Genomic DNA, 21,458 nt, shown 5'->3' on the forward strand with positions numbered 1-21,458 from the left:
GGGGGGGGGGGAGAGGGATGTTGCGGTCCTTGAAAAACGAGGACATCTGAGGTGTATGGGAGTGGAATGCCTCATCCTGGGAGCAGATGCGGCGGAGGCGAAGGAATTGGGAATAGGGGATGGCATGTTTGCAGGAAGGTGGGTGGGAGGAGGGGTATTCTAGGTAGCTGTGGGAGTTGGTGGGCTTGAAATGGATATCGGTTTCTAGGTGGTTGCCCGAGATGGAGACAGAGGGGTCCAGGAAGGAGAGAGAGGTCCAGGTGAACTTAAGGTTGGGGTGGAAGGTGTTGGTGAAGTGGATGAACTGTACGAGCTCCTCGTGGGAGCATGAGGCGGCGCCGATACAGTCATCAATGTAACGGAGGAAGAGGTGGGGTTTAGGGCCAGCGTAGGTACGGAAGAGGGGTTGTTCCACGTAACCTACAAATGTACCCGATGTGGCCTCCTCTACATCGGGACCTGCACATCTGCCAATGTGGTATACTGCATCCGCTGTACCCGTTGTGGCCTCCTCTACAATCGGGGAAACCAAGCGGAGGCTCGGGGACCGCTTTCCAGAACACCTACGCTCGGTTCGCAATAATCAACTGCACCTCCCAGTCGCGAACCATTTCAACTCCCCTCCCATTCCTCAGACGACATGTCCATCCTGGGCCTCCTGCAGTGCCACAACGATGCCACCCGAAGGTTGCAGGAACAGCAACTCATATTCCGCTTGGGAACCCTGCAGCCCAATGGTATCAATGTGGATTTCACAAGCTTCAAAATCTCCCCTCCCCCTACCGCATCCCAAAACCAGCCCAGCTCATCCCCACCTCCCTAACCTGTTCTTCTTCCCACCTATCCCCTCCTCCACCTCAAGTCCCACCCCCATCTCCTACCTACTAACCTCACCCTGCTCCCTTGACCTGTCCGTCCTCCCTGGACTGACCTATCTCCTCCTTAACTCCACACCTCCACTCACCTTTACTAGCTCCATCCCCGCCTCTTCGACCTGTCTGTTTCCTCTCCACCTATCCTCTCCTCTATCCATCTTCTATCCGCCTCCCCCTCTCTCCCTATTTATTTCAGAACCCCCTTCCCCTCCCCTATTTCTGATGAAGGGTCTAGGCCTGAAACATCAGCCTTTTTGCTCCTGTGATGCTGCTTGGCCTGCTGTGTTCATCCAGCTCTACACATTGTTGCCTCGGATTCTCCAGCATCTGCAGTTCCTACTATCTCTGGACCTGGGAATCTGTCCACTTTTAAACCTGCCAAAACTCTCAAAATCTCCTCAGTGTATCAAACTAGATCCTTTCAATCCTTCTTCCCAAATTCTGTACCTACATCCTCCTTGCCCAAAGTTAATACAGATGTGAAGTAGTCATTTAACACATACCAATACCCTCTGGTTCAGAGTGTCCCCTTGGACCCTAATGGATCCTGTTCTTTCTTTGCTTATCACTTCTCTTGATTCTCCCTCATCTTACCCACCAGTGTTTATTCATGCCCCCTTTTCTCTAATTACGTTCTTAAGCTCCCCCCTGCACTAGTACACTATTAGTGCCTGCATTGCTTTGTTTCTGTTGTAAATGTTAAAAGGCTCTCTTTTTTTAAAAAAAATCAATTCCCGAATATTCCTATATATCCAGAGTTCTTTAGGTTTCCCCACATTATACTTCATTTTATATATTCGTTCATGGGATATGGGTGTTGCTCGCTATGCCAACATTTATTGCCCATCCTTAATTGCCCATGGCCAACATGTCTTTGCGTGTGGGAAATCGTGTCTCATTAACTTGATAGAGTTTTTTTGAATTAATGAAGAGGATTGATGAGGGCAGAGCAGTAGACATGATCTTTATGGACTTCAGTAAGGCATTCAACAAGGTTCCTCACAGTAGACTGGTTAGCAAGATTAGATCACATGGAATACAGTGAGAACTAGCCATTTGGATACAGAACTGGGTCAAAGGTAGAAGACGGGGGAGGTGGTGGAGGATTGCTTTTCAGACTGGAGACCCGTGACCAGTGGTGTGCCACAAGGATCTGTGCTGAGCCCACTACTTTTTGTCATTATATAAATGATTTGGATGTGAACACAAAGTACGGACATTAAGTTTGCACATGACACAAAAATTGGTGCTGTAGTGAACAGTGAAGGTGGTTACCTCAGAGCACAATGGGATCTTGATCAGATGGGCCGAGGTGCGGCAGATAGAGTTTACTTTAAATGAATTTGAGATGCTACGTTTTAGAAAGACAAACCAGGGCAGGTCTTACCTGCTTAATGGTAAGGTCCTGGGGAACGTGACTGAACAAAGAGACCTTGGAGTGCAGGTTCACAGTTCCTGCAAAGTGGAGTTGCAGACAGACAGGTTACTGAAGGCAGCATTTTGGTATGCTTGCCTTTATTGGTCAGAGCACTGAGTGTAGGAGTTGGGATGTCCTGTTGCAGCAGTACAGGACATTGGTTAGGCCACTTTTGGAATACTGTGTACAATTCTGGTCCCCCCGCTGGGTGAAGGATGTTGTGAAACTTAAAAGGGTTCAGAAAAGGTTTACAAGCTTGTTGCTAGGGTTGGAGGGTTTCAGCTATAAGGAGAGGCTGAATAGGCTGGGGATTTTTTCCTTGGAGTGTTGAAGGCTGAGGGGTGACCTTACAGTTTTAAAAAATCATGGGGGGCATGGATAGGGTAAATAGACAAGCTCTTTTCCCTGGGTGAGTAAGTCAACAGCTAGAGGGAAAAGGTTGAAGGTGAGAGAGAGAAAAGATATAAAAGGGACCCAAGGGGGCAACTTTTTCATGCAGAGGGTGGTGCATGTATGGAATGAGCTGCCAGAGGAAGTGGAGGAGGCTGGTACAATTACAACATTTAAAAGGCATCTGGATGGGTACATGAATAGGAAGGGTTTGGAGGGATATGGGTCAAATGCTGGCAAATGAGACTAGATTTGTCTAGGATATCTGGTCAGCATGGACGAGTTGGACCAAAGGGTCTGTTTCTGTGCTGTGCATCTCTATGACTCTATAGCTAAATCTGTACCATCAGTACACGACCCATTTATTCCTCCACTGTTTCCTGCTAGCCAGTAAATCTTCTATTCAAGCCAATATGCTACCCCTCTACATGAACTTTCAGTTTCCACAGTAAGTTTTCAAGTGGCTCATTAGCATATGTTATAGAGGCAAACAAAAGTGTTTGACTGCAGTCTCTAATCTTGTGGAGGTTTCATGCATGGTTCAAAAACTGGTGTGGGAGAACTGGATTCTGGTACGTGGTGTATTGGTATCAGTACTGGGGCCAGCGTCCAACTGAACCATTTTGGGGTTGATGTTATTGTCAAATGCATAACTGGCAAAGTAATGAGGATTTTAAACGAAATAGTGATGGTACGGGAACAAAGCTGAGAGTCAAGGCCAAAAGGAGAGGTGTTAATACAGCAAATGATAAACATCCCATGGTAGGAAGGAATAGAGAGTACAAATCTAAGAATAAACAAACAGATAAGACTAGAATTTATATTGTTAGTAATACTGGACACTATAGTAATAGGTATGCATGTAGCTTTGGAGACAAAACAGATCAAGTGCGAGCACGAATAGAAATGCGTAACCTGAATACTGAAGGGTACACAGCATGTAGAAAGGACAGTGTCAAGACGAAGTAGATGGCTGGTCGTATTAGTTCATGATAGTATGAGCACAATAGAGAACCATAGAATCGTACAGTTCAGGAGAGGCCCTTCAGTCTACTGATGCTGCACTGACAAAAACTACTCTAAATCTATACCAGCTAAATAAAAACTGAAAGAACTGCAGATGCTGTGAATCAGGAACAAAAACTAAGTTGCTGGAAAAGCTCAGCAGGTCTGGCAGCATCTGTGAAGGCAAAAACAAGAGTTAACGTTTCGGGTCCGGTGACCCTTCCTCAGAATCTATACCAGTCCCACTTTCCAGCGCTGGGCCCATAACCTTGAATATTATAACATTTCAAGGACTGGTGTCAGGCTACTGCAAGATTTTCCTGTACGAGTGGAGACACATCCAAATAAATTCTGTTGAATGTAATTATGTTGCAAGGAGGCACCCCCAAGGAATACAGCCTGAAGATCTGAAGTGCTCAACCCATAAGACACAGCCTGCATGGAACAATCTTGAGAAAATGTGTAGCAACACAAGGTGGTACTCTATTACTTATGAAAGAGATCCGCTCAAGCACTGTTCCTGATTATTTCTATCCTTATGGCAATTTGAAGCTCCTTGGGAAATCCTTCATATGAAAATTGCCATATTAATGCAAATTTGTGCTTTATGAACATACATACCAGGAGGAGGTGGTAGTCATTTGGCCCTTTGAGCCTGCTCCACTATTCAATAAGATCATGGCTGATCTGACTTGAACGTCAACTCTCTATATCTGAATACCCTCACAAATCTTGCCTCCCTTTCGTAATCAATAATCTACCTATCTCTGCCTTAGAAATGTTTAATGTTTTTTGTATCCACTGTCTTTTGCAGAGAATTCCAAAAGCTGAATTCTCAATATTTTTCTCATCTCTACCTTAAACAGATGACTCCTTTTAAAATTATGATCCCCAGTTCTTGAAATTCTCCCACAAGAGGAAACATTCTTTCCACATCCACCCAGTCAAATCCCCTCATGATCTTTTCTGTTTCACTTGATTAATCTCCAATTCTTCTAAACTCGAGCATATGGGTTTTGTTTTTGTAACCTTTCCTCATAAGGCAACCCGCTCATTTTAGGCATTAGACTAGTCTCTGAACTGCTTCCCATGCATGAACATCCTTCCCTAAGTATAGTAACCAGTATTCCAGAGGCAGTTTTATCAATATCCTGCATAACTGAAACATATCCTCACTACTTGCGCATTCAATTCCCCTTGCACTAAGCCATAAAATTATATTATCTTTCCTGATTACTTGCTATATCAGCACAAAAATCTTCTGCAATTCATACACAAGGACACCCAAATCTCTTGCATGCAACAGCTCTGTAACATCTCACCATTCACCACACTACTTTTTTTAAATTCTTTCAGCCAAAACAGGCAACTCAACTCTTTCCCAGATTTTACTCAATTTACCAGATCTTTGCCACTATATCCCACTGTAGGCTCCTTCATAACTCACCTTCCTACGTATCTTTCAGTCAGCAGCAATTTTAGCTCACATCTTTGGTCCCTTTGTTCCAATCATTGAAAGAAAATACAATTGAGTCACCAGCATTAAACTCTGTGCCACACCACTCATAACATTCCACCAGCCTGAAAAAGATCCATTTATCCCTACTGTTTCCTGTTAGTAAGCCAATCTTTTTATCCATGCCAACATGTTACCCCCTACACCAGCTTTCATTTTCCACAATCTTAACAAATGTCTTGCATAAATTCAAATATATTAGATCCTCTGGTTCCCCTCTATCTACAGCATGAGTTAATTCTTCAAATGACTCCAATAAATTAGTTAAACATGATTTCCCTTTGATAAAACTTTGCGTCATTACCTTGAACTTATAAGAAAGGTTTTAACAGGAAACTTGGATAACAGCTTCTAATATTTTCCCTATGACAGATGTTAAGCTAACTAGCCTGTAGCTTCCTACTTTCTGCCTCCTTCCCAGATGGCTGCATCTGTGGTGAGAAATCAGAGTTAACTGTTCAGGTCCAGTGACCCTTGTTCTGAAGAGTCGTCACTGGACCAGAGACTTAAACTGTGATTTCTCTCCACACATGCTGTGAGAGCTACTGAGATTTTCCAGCAATTTCTGTTTTCATTTCTTATCATCATGCAGGTCTTTATTGAAGGGGATTGGAGTTTAAAAAAAAAAATACTGAAGTCTTGTTACAATTGTACAAGGTTTTGCTGAGACTACATCTGAAGTACTGTATACAGTTTTGGTCTCTCTAAGAAAATATATATTTGCAATGAGGGTGGCACAGAAAAGTTTCACTACATTAACCCGTGTGATGGGATGCTTGTCTTATCATGAAGGACAGACCAAATTGGGTCTATCTTCTCTGGGATTTAAAAAGTGTGTCAACCTCATAGAAATTAAGATTCTGAAGCAGTTTGGTTGTTTCTGTTGGTCAGGGAATCTAAAATACAGGGTCAGTGATTCATGATGAAAGGTGCTACTTATTTGGGACTGGTAGGAGAAACTTCTTCACTTGGAAGGGTTGTGAATCTTTGGAATTCTTTTCTCATGAGGGCTGTGGAGTCTCAATTTAACACACAAGACTAGGATAGAGAGATTTTTGGTGCCTTGGAATTTGTTGAACAGGCAGGAAAGTCAAGTTATATAAAAGCAAAATACTGTAGATGCTGGAGATCGAAAACAGAAACAAAGTGCTTGAGAAATTCAGAACTAGCAACATTTGCACAAAGAGAAGCAGCATTGATGTTGAGTCCAAAGCCTCCTCTTTGGAACTGAGGTGGGCTGAAATATGATGATTTTTATGCTGTTAGCAAAGAGGGAGGAGGAGCAACAGCAACAAATGATAAGAGTGCCCACAGCAAAAGACAAATGGAGCGCCAAAGGAAAGCTCTGGATGCACAATGAATGTCAATGCTGCATGCGAATAGCAGAAAATGAGTCAGCTCTGTTCAGAGCAAACCCACTTGAAAGTGAGAGCAGGCAGGCTGACGTTTCAGGCCTAGACCCTTCTTCGGTCTAGGCCCGAAACGTCAACCTTCCTGCTCCTCTGATGTTGCTTGGCCTGCTGTGTTCATCCAGTTCTACACCTTGTTATCTCAGATTCTCCAGCATCTGCAGCTCCTACTATCTCTGAAAGTGAGAGAGAGAGACAGCAATGTACGCTTGCAGTGACTAAATAGAAGAGGAGGGTGCTTATGCTCTTAAGTTTTTAAACTCAATGCTGATGCCTCAAAAGCTATGAAATGCTTAGGCGGAAAATAAGGCCCCGTTCCCCCAGCTTGCAGCAGCAAGCCGAGAACACAACGAAGTTCTTTGCTGAGCACAGGTCTTTCAGCAAAGAATGGAAGTTTAGGAGGAGGGATGGAGTTAAAAAGAAGAGGAGCAATGTCAGTCCCTCAGTGTGTTTGGAGCTTGCGCTCTCTAGCACTTAGAAAGAGGAGAAAAAGTTTCTTTGGCAGATGGAATACAACGTGGGAAAGTGTGAGGTCATGCACTTTGGTAGCAAGAAGAGAAGCATGGACTATTGTGTAAGTGGGGAGAAAATTCAAAAGTCTGAAGTGCAAAGGGACTTGGGGGTTCAGTCTAGGATTCTCTTAAAGTAAACTTGCAGATTGAGTCTGTATTTGTTTTCCTAACTACCATGTTGGCATTTATTTCAAGAGAACCAGAATATAAAAGCAAGGATGTACTTCTGAGGCATTAAATGTGGTCTGACCAGAGCTTTATAGAGTATTGCGAGCAATTTTGGACCCCATACCTTAGGAAGGACGTGCTGGCCCTGGAGCAGGTTCAGAGGAGGTTCATGAGAATGATCCCAGGAATGGAAGGCTTAACATGAGAAACGTTTGAGGACTCTGGGTCTATACTCAATGGAGTTTAGAAGGATGAGGGGGGATCTCATTGAAACTTACAGAATACTGAAAGGCCTGGACAGAGTGGATGTTGGGAAGATGTTTCCATTGGTAGGAGAGACTAGAACCCGATAGCGCAGCCTTAGAGTAAAGGGAAGACCCTTTAGAACAAACATAAGGAGAAATAAACGTCTTCAGCCAAAGAGTGATGAATCTATTGGATTCATTGGCACAGAAAGCTAGAAGCCAGGTCATTGAGTACATTTAAGACAGAAATAGATAGGTTCTTGATTGTCAAGGAGATCAAGGGTTACAGGGAGAAAGCGGGAAAATGGGGTTGAGAAACTTACCAGCCATGATTGAATGGGGGAGCAGACTCGATGGGCTGAACAGCCTAACTTCCGCTCCTGCATCTTATGTAGGCAAGGAGCAAAATAGAAAAAGGACAGCGTGAAGATAGTGCTGATAGAGAGGTCAAGAGAGTGCGCATGCAATAAGAGAGTGGTTGAGAGCATGCACGTGAAAGAACTAGAACAAGATCAGATGGGGGCAGCAAATTAATAGGCTTCTTTCCCAAAAAAATTTTTTTTTTTTTTTTTATAAAAAGAAAAAAGGTCATATACAGCACAGTCTAATGAAGAACAAGCTCCCAACTAATTGCAGAGGCCTTTATGTCAAATAAAATTTGTACCAACATATTTCTTGGTTTGAATTGAAGTGGCAATCTCACTCATGAGACACACAAAGGCTAATAAGGAGTGGAAAAATTCTCAATGGAACAGAGAGCACTACTCATTGGAATCTTGGATTAAATATTATTTGAACAGAGCACAGGAAGCCTTGTTTCTGTTTGGTCCGCAAGTGTTTCATGTCAAAATGCATTTTACTGCTGAGCACCGAGAAGTTTCAATGTTCAACGAGGACAGATGAAAAATTACCTTTGAACCTTAATATCATCACTAGGTCAGTTGACCCAATAATAGTATACATTATAACATTTTAAAAATGATCTTACTACAGTTGGGTTCATCCTCAGTTCTCTAGATTCAGGAATTCTATCAAAGGATTGGTAGTTTCAAATATCACTGCCTTTAATGAAAATTTAGAGAAAGAGACCAAGAAATCCACTGGAATCTACCATCAGGGACAAAATAACCATGCACCTGGAGAGTACAAGCTGATCAGAGAGTAACTGTGGATGGATCTGTGTAGGCTGTATGTTACACACCTGTCCAATCTAGTTCTAGTTTTTGAAGCTCTGCATCTGGGATCCAAAGATGGCAAATCAGAAACCTTCTTACAAAGGCAGACCGGAAACTATGCAGGCTTAAGGGATTTATGTATTCCATGTAGACAAGGTCAGAAGTCACGACATCAGGTTACAGTCTAACAAGCTTATCTGAAATCACAAGCTTTCAAAGCACTGCTCCTTCATTAGGTGAAGTTGCTTATTCACTTTACCTAACAAAGGAGCAGTGCTCTGAAATTTCAAAATTTGAGATTTCGAATAAACCTGTTGGACTTTCACCTGATGTTGTGTGACTTCTGACCTTGTCCACCCTCGTCCAACACTGGCACCTCCGCACCATGGCTTCCATAATGTTTGAGTAGATCTGTAGCTCAGGTTGTGGATGCTGTGGTTGGTTCACTCAAAGCTGGTTGGTTAGTTTGCAGACATTTCATTCCCTTGCTGGGTAACATCAGTGCAGCGTCCAATGAAGCTCTGTTGTGTTTTCCCACCTGGTATTTAAACTCTGGAGTCCGTTGGATTTGATTACCTCGTTTACAGTGGTGTTATATATAGGGTCTAGTTCTGTGTGTTTGTTGATGGCCTTCTTGGCGGAGAACCAGGCCTCCAGGAATTCCAGAGATAACAAGGTGTAGAGCTGGATGAACACAGCAGGGCAAGCAGCATCAGAGGAGCAGGAAGGCTGACGTTTTGGGCCTAGACCCTTCTTCAAAAACGGGGGGGAGGGGATAGGTGGGGGGGAGGGGATAGGTGGGGGGGGAGGGGATAGGTTAGGGAGGCGGGGATGAGCTGGGCTGGTTTTGGAATGCGGTAGGGGGAGGGGAGATTTTGAAACTTGTGAAATCCACCTTGATACCATTGGGCTGCAGGGTTCCCAAGCGGAATATGAGTTGCTATTCCTGCAACCTTCGGGTGGCATCGTTGTGGCACTGCAGGAGGCCCAGGATGGACGTCGTCTGAGGAATGGGAGGGGGAGTTGGAATGGTTCGTGAATGGGAGGTGCAGTTGTTTAGTGCAAACCGAGCGTAGGTATTTTGCAAAGCGGTCCACAAGCCTCCACTTGGTTTCCCCGATGTAGAGGAGGCCACAACGGGAACAGTGGATACAGTATACCACATTGGCAGAGGTGCAGGTGAACATCTGCTTGATGTGGAAAGTCTTCTTGGGGCCTGGGATGGGGGTGAGGGGGGAGGTGTAGGGGCAGGTGTAGCACTTCCTGCAGTTGCAGGGAAAAGTGCCGGGTGTGGTGGGGCTGGAGGGGAGTGTGGAGCAGACAAGGGAGTCCCGGAAAGAGTGGTCCCTCCAGAAAGCAGATAAGGGTGGGGTGGGAAAAATGTCTTTGGTGGTGGGGTTGGATTGCCGATGGCAGAAGTGGCGGAGGATGATGTGTTGGACCCGGAGGTTGGTGGGGTGGTACGTGAGGACGAGGGGCATTCTGTTTTGGTTGTTATTGCGAGGAGCGGGTGTGAGGGATGAGTTGTGGGAAATGTAGGAGACACGGTCGAGGGCGTTCTTGACCACTGAGGGGAGGGAAGTTGCGGTCCTTGAAAAACGAGGACATCCGAGATGTATGGGAGTGGAATGCCTCATCTTGGGAGCAGATGCGGCGGAGGCGAAGGAATTGGGAACGGGGATGGCCTTTTTGCAGGAAGGTGGGTGGGAGATGGTGTATTCTAGGTAGCTGTGGGAGTTGGTGGGCTTGAAATGGATATTGGTTTCTAGGTGGTTGCCAGAGATCGAAACAGAGGTGTCCAGGAAGGAGAGGGAGGTATCAGAAGTGGTCCAGGTGAACTTAAAGTTGGGGTGGAAGGTGTTGGTGAAGTGGATGAACTGTTCGAGCTCCTCGTGGGAGCACGAGGCGGCGCCGATACAGTCATCAATGTAACAGAGGAACAGGTGGGGTTTAGGGCCAGTGTAGCTACGGAAGAGGGATTGTTCCACGTAACCTACAAAGAGGCAGGCATAGCTTGGGCCCACGCGAGTACCCATGGCCATCCCCTTTGTCTGTAGGAAGTGGGAGGAATTGAAAGAGAAGTTGTTGAGGGTGAGGACGAGTTTGGCTAAGTGGATGAGGGTGTCAGTGGAGGGGGACTGGTCAGGCCTGCGGGACAGGAAGAAGCGGAGGGCCTTTAGGCCATCTGCATGGGGAATTGAGGTGTATTGGGACTGGACGTCCATGGTAAAGATGAGGTGTTGGGGATCGGGGAATTGGAAGTTTTGGAGGAGGTGGAGGGCGTGGGTGGTGTCACGGACTTAGGTAGGGAGTTCCTGGAGCAAGGGGGAGAAAATGGAGTCAAGATAAGTGGAGATAAGTTCAGTGGGGCAGGAGCAGGCGGAGACAATGGGTCGACCAGGGCAGTCAGGTTTGTGGATTTTGGGAAGGAGACAGAAGCGGGCGGTGCGGGGTTGGGGAACGATGTGGTTGAAGGCTGAGTGGGAGGTCACCTGAGGTGATGAGGTTGTGGATGGTTTGGGAGATGATGGTTTAGTGGTCGGGAGGTGGGGTCATGATCAAGGGGGCGGTAGGTGGTGGTGTCGGAGAGTTGGCGCCTGGCCTTGGCAATGTCAAGGTCAGTGCGCCATACTACAACTGCGCGTCCCTTGTCCGCGGGTTTTATGGTGAGGTTGGGATTAGAGCAGAGTGAGCGCAGGGCTGCACGTTCTGCAGGGGAGAGGTTGAAGTGGGTGAGAAGGGTGGAGGTTGAGGCAATTGATGTCACAATGGCAGTTGGAGATGAAGAGGTTGAGGGAAGGTAGGAGGCCTGGGGGTGATGTCCAGGAAGGGGGGGGGGTGTTGGAGGCGGAAGAAGGGGTCAGTAGAGGGAGGATTAGGCTCACGGTTAAAGTAGTAAGTGCGGAGACGGAGGCGGCGGAAAAACTGTTCAACGTCCAAGCACGAGCGGTATTCGTTGATGTGGGGGTGGAGGGGGACAAAGTGAGCCCTTTACCGAGGACTGACCGTTCGTCCATAGTAAGAGGTTTGGCGGGAGGATAGTGAAGACTCGGCAGGGCTGGGTGCTACTGTCTCATCTGGAGCTGCTGGCTGTGGAGGCAATGGGCGGAGCAATGCTGGCGGCGGCAGCAGCGGTGTCGGCAGGTGCGTCCTCAGTGTCTGTGGTGTTGGCCTCGGAAATGGAGGCGGTGGCATCAGCAGTGGGGTCGATGGCGTTTGCTGTCCCGGAAGTGGTGTACCCGTCAGCAGCAGATGTGACATCATCCACAGGTGCTCCGAAAGTGGCCACATGGCCGATGGCGGTGGGCACATTGTGGGGAAGGTCCTGGGTAGGGTTGGGGTTTTGGGAGTGGAGGAAGCCCGTTTTGGGTGGCAGGCACCAGTAAGTTTACTGTACTCACGGTTTTCAGTCTCCAATAAAGCTGAGTAGAATTCAGAGTTCAGGTTGTGGATCCTACGAAGAATAAAAAACAGGACAGGTCCTTTGCAGGTCTGGGAGAGGGAGGCTCTGAGCTGGGGTAGGCTTGATTGTAGTGCCAGGAGATGCCGGTGCATCACGGCGAGTGTGTGTTTCAGGAGTCGCAGGGAGAAACATTTTTGAAGGATCTCAATGTTCTGAATGTAGACATTGTCACGGTTGGGCCAAATTGGGAAGGCCTAAATGTGGACTGTAGTCCATTGGGGATGATCTGGTTCCGTAGGCAGGTACTAAGGCAAGTAATGTGGCTGTAGTACCTGGTTTGCTTCAGGATGTGGTCGAGCAGTTTCAAGGCCGAAGAGATTACGAGAGAGTTGCAGTGGGCGAGAGATCCATGAGGTTTTTCCGGAGGGAGGAGGGTAACTTCTTCAAGGTAGGCATCCTTAGAAGAGGCTTCGCAATGGGGTTAAAATTGTTTCAGAGATAGTAGGAACTGCAGATGCTAGAGAATCTGAGATAACAAGGTGTAGAGCTGGATGAACACAGCAGGGCAAGCAGCATCAGAGGAGCAGGAAGGCTGACGTTTTGGGCCTAGACCCTTCTTTAGAAATGGGGAAAGGGAAGGGGGTTCTGAAATAAATAGGGAGAGAAGGGGAGGTAGATAGAAGATGGATAGAGGAGAAGATAGGTGGAGAGGAGACAGACAGGTCAAAGAGGCGGGGATGGAGCCAGTAAAGGTGAGTGTAGGCGGGGGAGTTAGGGAGGAGATAGGTCAGTCCAGAGAGGACGGACAGGTCAAGGGGGCGGGATGAGGTTAGTAGGTAGGAGATGGTATCAATGTGGACTTCACAAGCTTCAAAACCTCCCCTCCCCCTACCAAATGTCAAAACCAGCTCAGCTTGTCCCCGCCTCCCTAACCTGCCCTTCCTCCCACCTGATCCCCTCTTCCCACCTCAAGCCCCACCTCCATCTCCGACCGACTAACCTCATCCCGCCGGCTTGACCTGTCCGTCCTCCCTGGACTGACCTCTCTCCTCCCTAACTCCCCACCTACACTCACCTTTACTGGCTCCATCCCCGCATCTTTGACCTGTCTGTCTCCTCTCCACCTATTTTCTCCTCTATCCATCTTCTATCTGCCTCCCCCTCTCTCCCTATTTATTTCAGAACCCCCTTCCCCTTCCCCATTTCTGAAGGAGGGTCTAGGCCCGAAACGTCAGCCTTCCTGCTCCTCTGATGCTGCTTGGCCTGCTGTGTTCATCCAGCTCTACACCTTGTTATCTCAGATTCTCCAGCATCTGCAGTTCCTACTACCTCTAGGAATTCCCATGCTTGTCTCTGTTTGGCCTGTCCCAGGATCCTGTTGTTGTAGTCCCAATCGAACTGGTGGTTCTCTTTATCCGTGTGAATGGAGATGAGCGAGTACATGTACCCTTGTGGCCAAGTTTCTTCCTGTCTGTCCAATGCAATGTTTGTCGCAGTCCTTGCATGGGATTTTGTATATTACGTTTGTTCTGTCCATAGTGGGTAGGGGTTCTTTGGTTCGAGTTAGCAGTTGGTGCAGGGTTGACGTGGGTTTGTGTGCTACTCTGATGCCCAATGGTCATAGGAGTCTTGTGGTCACTTCGGATATGTTCTTGACGTATAGTAGCATAATGAGTGTGTTAGGGAGTGTAGCATCTTCCTGGTGCTGTTAGTCAGATCCAGCCGTTCAGGTATCCGTTGTCCTTAAATACATGGTGGAGGTACTTTTCTTCTTTCTGGTGTAGTTCTGGGTTGCTACTGTGTGTTGTTGCTCATTTAAATAGTGTTTTCACGCAACTTCATGTGGGTGTTAGGGTGGTTACTGTTGAAATTGAGTACTTGGTCAGTGCGTGTGGCTTTTCTGTGTACCTTCGTTATGAATTCCCCGTTGGTCCTGTGTTCTACCATAACGTCCAGGAATGGGAACTGTTCATTCTTTTCCTCTTCCCTGGTGAATTTGATGCCGGTGAGAGTGTTGTTTATTAGTTGATGTGTCTCCTCTAGTTTGGTATGTTTGATGATGACGAAAGTGTTGTCCACGTATTGGATCCATAGTTTGGGTTGGATTTGCAGGAGGGCCATGCTTTCGAATCTCTGCATCACCGCTTCTGCTATTAGTCCAGAGATAGGTGACCCCATGGGTGTCCCATTGATCTGTTCGTAGATTTGGCCATTAAATGGTAAAGTGGGTCATGAGGCATAGGTCCAGAAGTTTCAGCATGTTGTCTGTGGAGATGGTGTCACTTGGGTCTCTTTTTTTTTTAAGCAGTGCTGCTAGCATTTCTCTTTCCAGTGATATGTCTTTCGATGTGAATAGGGCAGTAATGTCAAATGACATCATGGTCTCATCATCGTCTATTCTTACGTCCTTGAGGGATTTGAGTAACTCCTGGGCTGAGTGGATTGAGTGGGATAACTTGCTGATGAGGTGCTTCAGTCTTTGGCTAACCTACGTGTTGGTGTGCCTGGGAAGGAGACTATGGGTCTGAGGGGTACTTACAGTTTGTGTACCTTTGGGAGGCCGTAGAATTGGGGGGAGCACAGGAATTCCTCGAGGCCTCGTTCTCTACCAAGAAGGCCATCAACAAACACAGAACTAGACCCTGTATATACACACCACTGCAAAGGAAAACTGTAAATGAGGTAATCAAATCCAATGGACCCCAGAGTTTAAATACCAGGCAGGAAAACACAACTGCGCTTCATTGGAAGCTGCACTGATGATGTTACCCAGCAGGGTAATGAAACATCGGCGAACGAACCACAGCATGGCTTCCTTGCAGTATTGAAAGGCGAGGCATAGGTACAAAAGTAAAAGACTACAGAATCATGAAGTACTTGCAGGGGTTCTCCACATGAGATTTTCATTTAATGCTGTTCTGCCTTCTCCCTATAATCCTACACATTTTACCTTTTCAAATAACTGTCTTACTTACTTTGGAATGCCTCAATTGAACCTGCCTCTACCACACACTTAGGCAGCGCATTCCAGATGCTACCCTCTCGCCGCAAGCAAAAGCCTTGTCTCAGATCATCTTTGCTTCTTTTGCCAATTTCAATCTGCGCCATTATTTTCTTGATGTATCTTTGCCATCACCTCAACAGGGTTCGAACTCATGCGATGGAAGCACTGCCTATATTACAAAAGTCTTCATTAGACCCCATCCGAAGTACTGCTTCAATCTCAGGTAATACACCTCATGGAAGTGGCCTCAGAGGGATACAGCATTAATTCATCCAAATGATGATAGGGCTTACAGTTACTGTCTAAGCTATTTTGTGTTCCTTATGCTTCAAATAGTTGAAGGTTAATCAAATTAAGGTGTTTAAAATAGAAACGGTAAAACTACTCCCTCTGCTAACAGAATCTAGAACAAGATGGAACATCTCAAATCGGAGATATGCCTTTTATGGAGTGAAATCAATAAGCAACTTCTCACAAAAAAAAGGCTAATGGAAATTTGGAAACCCCTCCTCAAAAATTTAGGGATATTGAAGCAATTCAAACTTGCAGGACAGACATTGACCGGTTAACTTTTGTTAACCGAGCACTTCATGAAATATACAAAATGGGTGTGTACTTTTGTTCCACAAGCCAAACTGTATTGGTCACTAGAGGCTTGAGGTGGTTAAATGGCCTGCTCATGCTTCCATATACCTGTTCAATAGATTCAAATTTTTTAGGGTTTAATAAAATCTTCATCTTTAACAGGTGGCAATTATTTCAGCAGTGACTACAACAACATCCTTATTGGTTAATTCAGTCTCAAAATACTTACATATACCACTCATAGGTATATGCCAGATGTTATTAACAACTGGGTTAATGTATTTTCATTAAATTTAACAAATATTAAAATCACGCTGCACAATTACATGGTAGAGAAAGAAAAACAAATGTCCTGACTTTTTAGTCCGTGTGTCTAATATTCTACTTCAACCAGAGGTGAAATGTAGTGGGGAGATGGATGTATTTGAGTGGGGTTGGGCCAAGACGGCTGTATAGTAATAAACCAGAAATCTGGAATAAACAATTTGATATCCCACAACATGTACATTCTGAAATTTAAAAACAAAGCAGTGCTGAGCTGAACCCATGGAAGACAAATATTATATTAGCCCTACTTACCACTAGAGACTGCTCGAGAGAAACTTGCCGATCATCCTTTTCAACTGTACGCCTACAATCTGGGCAAACCCACAGTGGAAGGTGCAACATGCTATTAGTTTTTGGAGATGTAGAAAGTGCCATTTTATTTGGGTTTGTAATCCCACTCTCCGAGAGTGAAGAGTCCTTGCGTTCACTTCGACACAGAAGACATCTTTCTCCTGTTGAGTACGGTGCTCTCTGACCCAGGCCAAAAGTGAAGGGTGTCTGAATTGAGAGAAATACAAAATAAGTCCAGTAGCAAGTGACTAAAACAATTCAAACACCTTCAGTTTTACACATCATGAGTTTCATGGCTCCTCAAAGGCTACGTCATATTAATTTTCATTATTATTTGAAATTCCAGGACTTTCTGGTGTTTAGATGCTATTTTCATTCTCCATATTATCAGTCACTGGTCTTGCAATTCACATTTAACACTCGGATCTAGAATACAGACATAGCACAAATTTAAAGACTACAGGTCATGTACAGCTCGCTTGTACACTTGTACCCAATTCTTAAGACTTGCATTGCTCTACAACTGATTAACTAACAACTCTTCGGGCCTTTACTGCAACTAATTTATCCAAAGTAATTTTAATATGTACAACTTTCAACCTCATTGCTAAAATCTCATTCGCCCTATTCTGTCTCTAATGAACAAAGAACTTTTTAAACATCCAAGCCCATCAAGTAACCCTTCAGATATCAAACACTCAGAGCTCCACTTGCTGGGACAGTTTGAACTGGCATTTAAATCATACACCTTTTGAAATTGAGGTGGCAATGTTACCACGAAGACACAAAACTTGCTTTGGTAAATACCAAATCACCTTTTCCTCTAAAGGGTACTAGTGACATGATGCAGACATTGTGCCCATCAGAAAAAAAAATACTTCAAGCCTCCAACTGCTCAAGTAAATACAAATAAGGTAACTGCCCTAAATCTATAACAATTTGAGTTTATGAAGTTCAATACTTCAAATGGGTTACTGAGTTGAATAAACTGAGCAAAGCCAAGGGTTATATCTGCTAGAAATATTCATGGATGAAAGGAGTTGAGAGAGCAAATAGGGAAAGAGTATCTCTTCTTCTCACTTAACATTTAAGGGGGGATGTCAGAAGGAACATTTCTCCAAACAAACTTACTAAGCCAAGAGTCTGTCAAAGGTTAGTCAATTAACTGGCACGAAGCAAGTGGCTCAAATGCTGCACAGGACATGCAGGGATCTGAAATTCAGACTTCATTAATGGGCAGCTGTGATAAACTGACAACCGAGAGGCTAACATCCAATTTAACAAAGCTTCCAGGTGATAAACCTCCAATACCTTTACTATAGTCCTTCAAAAAAGGGGAGCATTTCACCTCTACCTCATCATGTTTATATATGTAGCATCAGCCCCACACTAATTTAAGACACTGACTTCAGCCTGACTCAGCACTAACTTTCACCAAGTCTTGCCTGGACTATTACATTCTCTAACAAAAAAAACAAAGAACTGCAGGTACTGGAAATCTTAAACAAGAACAGAAATCGCTGAAGGACGGTGACCACTGGACCTGAAAAAATTGACCGTGTTTTCTCTCCATAAATGCTGCAAGACCTGCAATGTTTCTCCAGCAGGTATGGCTTTTGTTGTGCTCTCATCCTACCTTGCAGAACAACCAGGACTTGCACATCTTGTTAAATTAAAAAATCTAAAGGCTTCACAAGAATCGTTGTCCAATAAAGCAACTAATTTTTTTTAAAAATCTCTAGAAGTATTTCACGAGATCTTGATGTCACGATTAAGGTCAACACTATTTGCCTGTCACCAATTTTACTTTGATTTGAGTGGCTTTTTAGGCCACCATAGAGGTAATTTAATTTCTGTGGCACTACAATCACATGTAGGGGCCAGTCCGAATTATGATGGCAGATCCCGTTCCCTCAGGTCACCAACACTGACTGCATGTTCAACTCTCACTGGCACAGCCAATGCCTGCATCCCATGAGTGAAGAAGAAAAAATAATTAAATTAATTTAAATTCCACAAGCTCCATATCACCAGTCCAGTGTGATGAGAATATTTATTTAAATACTTTTTAAGAGTATAGATTTCAAATAGTGGCATATCGGAGTTGGTTACTTTGTGAAGGATTTTCTTCCCAAATCAAACAGTCTCCTTCCAGACTGTAATCTGTCCAGCACTGTTCAGAAAGCAAATGGCTATAGACCCCTGGAGTGTTTGTAGAAATTTCTTTAATTCACTCACGGGGTGTGTGATGATGGCCGGGAAAGCATTTACCAGGGCCTACATAGTTGCCCATGAGGTGGTGATGGTGAGCTGCCTTCTTGAATTGCTGTAGTCCAAGTGCTGTAGTTTACCCACAATGCCACCAGGGAGGATGTTCCAGGACTCAGATCCATCGAGACTAAAGGAATGTGAAATATTTTCAAGTCAGGAGATGACTGGAGGGGAACTTGCGGGTGGTGCTGTTCCCACGTATCTCCTGCCCTTGTTCTTCAAGATGGAAGTAGATGTGGATTTGGAAGGTACTGTCTAAGGACCCTTGGTGAATTCTTGCACTGCATCTTCGAGATGGTGTTGCTGCTGCTATTAAGCATCTGAGGAGGAGGAAGTGGATGTGGTGCCAATCAAATGGGCTGCTGTGTCCTGGATAGTGTCAAGCTTCTTGAGTGTTGCTGGAGCTGCACCAAGGCAAGTGAGAAGTCCTCTATCACACTCCTGACTTGTGCCTTATGAACAGGCATTGAGGAGTCAGATTGTGACTTACTTGCTGCAGGATTTCATCTTCAAGCTCTAGAAAGCCTGTGAACAGTTCACGGAAATGCAGATCTTAAATTGTGCTTAGGCCAGTAAAATGCCCAGACTGCTTCTTTATTTTATGATATTAAGCATACCTAAGTTACATAAACATTTTTGTATCTTAAAAGAGAAACAAAAGTTTACTTTGCTGATGGTAAATGATAGGGTTCAAAAACTGCAGTTTTTTGTATAATATTACAAAACATCCCAAGACTTTTCATACGACCACAAAGAAAACGCCAATATCTTACTACGTAAGCTTTAATAAAGAAGTGAATTTTAGAATGTCTTATTGGAGAGGAAATTCAATAGCTTCTTTCCAAAGCAGATGAAGACACAGACACAAATGTGGTGAAGATCCACGAGTAGCCAGATGATTGGGAAGCCTTTATAAAACAGTAGAGGACAATTAAAAAAAGCTGGGAGGAGAAATAACAGGGTAATATAGCTTGTAATATAAAAAGATTGCAAGAGTTTAAGGTCGATAAAGTCAAGAGAGAAGCAAGCATGGATACTGGACCACTGGAGTAGTAGTAATGGGGAACAGAGAAATGGCAGAGGAACGGACTGCATTCTTTGCCTCAGGATTTCACAGTAGTATACCAGAACTTCAGAAGAGTCAGGGGCAGAGGTGAGTGCAGTGGCCATCACCAAGGCGAAGGTGCTGAAGATTTTAGACTCTATTATCAAAGGTAAAATTGTGGAGTACTTAGAAGTGCATGACAAAATAGGGCTCAGTCAGAATGAATTGTCAAGGAGAGACCAAGCCTGACAAATCTGTTAGAATGCTTTGAAGTAATAATGAGCAACTCTGACAAAGGAGAGCCAGTGGGATGTGATCTATTTGGATTTCCAGAAGGCCTTTGACAAGGTGCCACACAGGAGGCGCTTTGTAAGATAAAAGCCCATGGACTTAGGGGCAAGGTATGTGTACAGATAGAGGATTGGCTGACTGGCAGAAGGCAGTGTGTAGGGATAATGGTGTCTTTTGCAAGATGACAGCCAGTAACTCAGTTCTGCAAAGATCTGCAGTGAAACCACAACTATTGGCATTAAATCATTAATGATCTGGACGGAAGCATTGTTACGAAGTTTGGAGATACGACAAATAGGTGGAGGGGAAGATAGTGTTGAGGAAACAGAGGTTGCAGAAGGACTTGAGTAGGCTAGTGTGTTGGAGTTGGCAAAGAAGTGGCAGATGGAAGACAACATGGGATAATGAGGTTACATCCTTTGGTAGGAAGAATAGAGGCATCGACTATTTTCTAGATGGGGTAAGACTTCGGAAATCTCAAGCACAAAGGGACTTGGGATTCCTAATACAGGTTTCTCTTAAGGCTCATTTGGCAGTTAGAAAGGAAAATTCGATGTCAGCATTCATTTTGTGAGGGCTTGAATACAACAGCAGAGACGTACTGCTGAGGTTTTATAACACATTGGGTCAGACCACACTTGGAATACCGAGAGCAGTTTTGGGCCCTGCATGTAAGGAATGTTGAGAGAAGATTTACAAAAATGAGCCCCGGATGAAGGGCTTGTTGTATGAGGGGTGGTTGAGGCTTCGGTCTGTACTCAATTGAGTTAAGAACAATCAGAGGTGGATCTGATTGAAACTTTCAGAATACTGAGCAGCCTGGATAGACTGGACACAGAAGATATCAAAGAGAGTACGGCTGAAGGGCACAGCCTCAAAGTGAAGGCACCATGTACAGCTGACGCGAGGTGTATGTTCTTCAGTCAGAGTTGTGAATCTCCACAGAAGGCTGCAGAGGCCAAGTCATTGAGTGCATTTAAAAATGGAATGGGGGGGTTCATTAGTAAGAGCATCAAAAGGGAGAAGGCTGGAGAGCAGGGTTGAGAAACATCATTCACGATTGAATAGTGGAGCAGACTTGATAGGTCAAGTGGTCTAACTTTGCTCCTATATCTTACAGTCTTAAGCTCAGTTATGAAGGTGGCTATATGTAGGGATACTCAAGGAGCCAAAAGTAGAGGGATTGACATCTTGGAGAAAGTGGGGGGGGATTGGAGGAGATTACAGAAATGGGAAGTGATAAAGTCATAAGGAATTTGAGCCCTTGTAGCCTGTTGGTGTAGGTAGACCCACAGCGCCATTCGGGACAGAGTTTCAAGGTTTTGATTCATCAACACTTAAGCAACAGCAATATATTCAAAATCAGGATGATGAGCGGCTTGGAGATTTGCAGGACAGAAAAAGGCCTTTTGGTTTGGAGCAGAACTGTACATAGTACATATCTCATGTCCTTGTCCTTCTAGATGGTAGTGGTCATGAGGTTGGAAGGACCAAGTGTCAGTATGGGGGGGGGTGGTGCCTGCTTGTGA

At 44.9% G+C, this 21,458-nt stretch overlaps 1 protein-coding gene across 1 annotated transcript in view; it reads right to left on the reverse strand.

Annotated features, from left to right (window-relative positions):
- The window catches only part of fam193a (family with sequence similarity 193 member A), a 177,362-nt gene that overhangs the window by 49,668 nt on the left and 106,236 nt on the right, over positions 1–21,458 (reverse strand). Inside the window, exon 3 of the mRNA XM_048594125.1 lies at positions 16,284–16,529. Coding sequence (XP_048450082.1) covers positions 16,284–16,529 — 246 coding nt within the window. The remainder of the gene's footprint in view (positions 1–16,283; positions 16,530–21,458) is intronic.

Source organism: Rhincodon typus, chromosome 3 (genome assembly GCF_021869965.1).
Source record: "Rhincodon typus isolate 14 chromosome 3, sRhiTyp1.1, whole genome shotgun sequence".
NCBI lineage: Eukaryota > Metazoa > Chordata > Chondrichthyes > Orectolobiformes > Rhincodontidae > Rhincodon > Rhincodon typus.